This window comes from Nicotiana attenuata, unplaced genomic scaffold (assembly GCF_001879085.1).
Source record: "Nicotiana attenuata strain UT unplaced genomic scaffold, NIATTr2, whole genome shotgun sequence".
Classification (NCBI taxonomy): domain Eukaryota; kingdom Viridiplantae; phylum Streptophyta; class Magnoliopsida; order Solanales; family Solanaceae; genus Nicotiana; species Nicotiana attenuata.
Window position 1 is genome coordinate 73,556 of NW_017673412.1, and position 1,950 is coordinate 75,505.

The 1,950-nt window shown below is 41.5% G+C and overlaps 1 protein-coding gene across 1 annotated transcript; it reads left to right on the top strand.

The window, feature by feature from the left end:
* The first annotated feature begins 759 nt into the window (after positions 1-759).
* On the top strand, positions 760-1,380 carry LOC109216316. The gene is made up of 3 exons (XM_019380456.1): positions 760-893; positions 945-1,040; positions 1,092-1,380. The coding sequence occupies exons 1-3, from the start codon at positions 760-762 to the stop codon at positions 1,378-1,380; spliced, it is 519 nt and encodes a 172-aa protein (XP_019236001.1).
* Positions 1,381-1,950: the final 570 nt, after the last annotated feature.

The following is a 1,950-nucleotide window of genomic DNA, read 5'->3' on the forward strand; positions in this document are numbered from 1 at the left end:
AGTGATTACCGCGCATTGCACTGATGTGATCCTATAGGCTAACCAACCTAGGACACCCCTTTACGTTTGCAAATATGCTTAGATTATACTTCTTTTCTGGCTTTTTCATTAACTATTTTTTTTCAAACATCTGTGTACTTAAACTTAAAATCCCCTACTATTTGATCCATACTTGTTTATTTGCTAATTGTACAAATCTACAAAAATTGTCTGGCCGGGAACCACACTAGTGGATCCTGAGGGGTGCCTAACACCTTCCCTTTGGGATAATTTCAAGCCCTTACCCTGTCTCTGGTTACCAAGCGTAGTTATAAATGAACCCTATAGGTGCCCTAACGCACCTTAAATCGTTAGGTGGCGACTCTTTAAAAATGCAAACCCCTTTCCCAAAGGAACGAGTTGTCCCAACCAAAATGTCATGAACACGATTTCGCGAAAAAAAGGGGGCGTGACATGTGTAAGGCCCCGTAAAACTTTCACCTAAAACTCGGGGTTTTGTGGTGCCGAGATTGATTTATGTGTTGACCGGGGGGGCACAGATCACAACAAATTTTTTGGATGAAATTTCAGCAAGGATTGGGTACTCAGGTAAATCTTCGTACAACTTTCCATACACAAGCCGACGGGCAGGCAGAGCGAACTATTCAGACGCTTGAGGATATGTTGCGCGCTTGTGTTCTGGAATTCAAGGGTAGCTGGGATGACCATTTTCCACTCGTAGAATTTTCCTACAACAACGGTTATCATGATAGCATTTAGATGGCACCATTGGAGTCTTTGTACGATGGGAGATGTATATCTCCCATTGGATGGTTCAAGATTGGGGAAGCCGAGTTAATAGGGCCAGACCTCATGCATCATGCTATGGAGAAGGTTAAGCTCATCAAGGAGCGGTTTAAAATTGCCCAAAGTTGTTAGAAGTTCTATTCAGATGTGCATCGCAGGGATTTGGAGTTCAAATGGGATGATTGGGTATTCTTGAAAGTTCCCCCCATGAAGGCTATAATGCGGTTTGGTAAGAATGGGAAATTGAGTCAGAGGTATGTCGGACCATACAAAATCATTCAGAAGATTGGTTAGGTGGTTTACAGGCTAGAACTACCTCCGGATATGTCTTTAGTGCACCCGGTGTTTCACGTATCCATGTTGAAGAAGGTGGTTGGAGATCCGTCTCTTATTGCTCCAAGTGAGACTATTGAAGTTAATGAGGAATTGGCTTATGATGAAATTCCAGTTGCCTTTCTTGATAGGCAAGTCCGTAAGCTGAGAAATAAAGAAATTGCCTCGGTGAAAGTACTATGGCGAAATCAACAGGTTGAAGAGGCCACCTGGGAGGCCGAGGAAGTGATGAAGAAGAAGTACCCTTATTTGTTTGAATAGCTATGTAATCAATTATATGAAATTGTCCCATGTGAATTATGTTCCCCTGTACAGCTTATGTTAAGGATACTCCTTCTTGGTAATAAAATGTTTATGGCATTGTGGCTGATACTGTTTCCATGTTGTTTTACATCATCTTGTTGTGGTTATGTAGACTCTAGTGAAATTTTTGGAAATTTAAGGAGTTAGTAAAAATTTGAAACTACTGGTGTGTGCAATAGCAGTTGAGTCACATTGGTTTCTGATTACGGATTTTGACCCTCATTCAAGAACGAATGATCTTATGCGGGAAAGGATGTAAGGCCCCATAAAAATTTCACCTAAACCTAGAGTTTCGTGGTGCCAAAATGTATTTATATGTTTATAGTTGTAAATAATATCGCCGCGGTACGGACATTTTGGGTTGAATAGTGCGTTAGGGAGTTGAAGAAAACTTTTGGCAGAGTAGGGCATTTCTATGGCCCATTCTGTGATCGCAAAACTGATCTGCCGACCGCAGATCAGCAGCAGAGTGAAGCAGAGAACTGGGTAAATTTTGATATTTTGTGGTCAATTATGCGGCTGCATAAT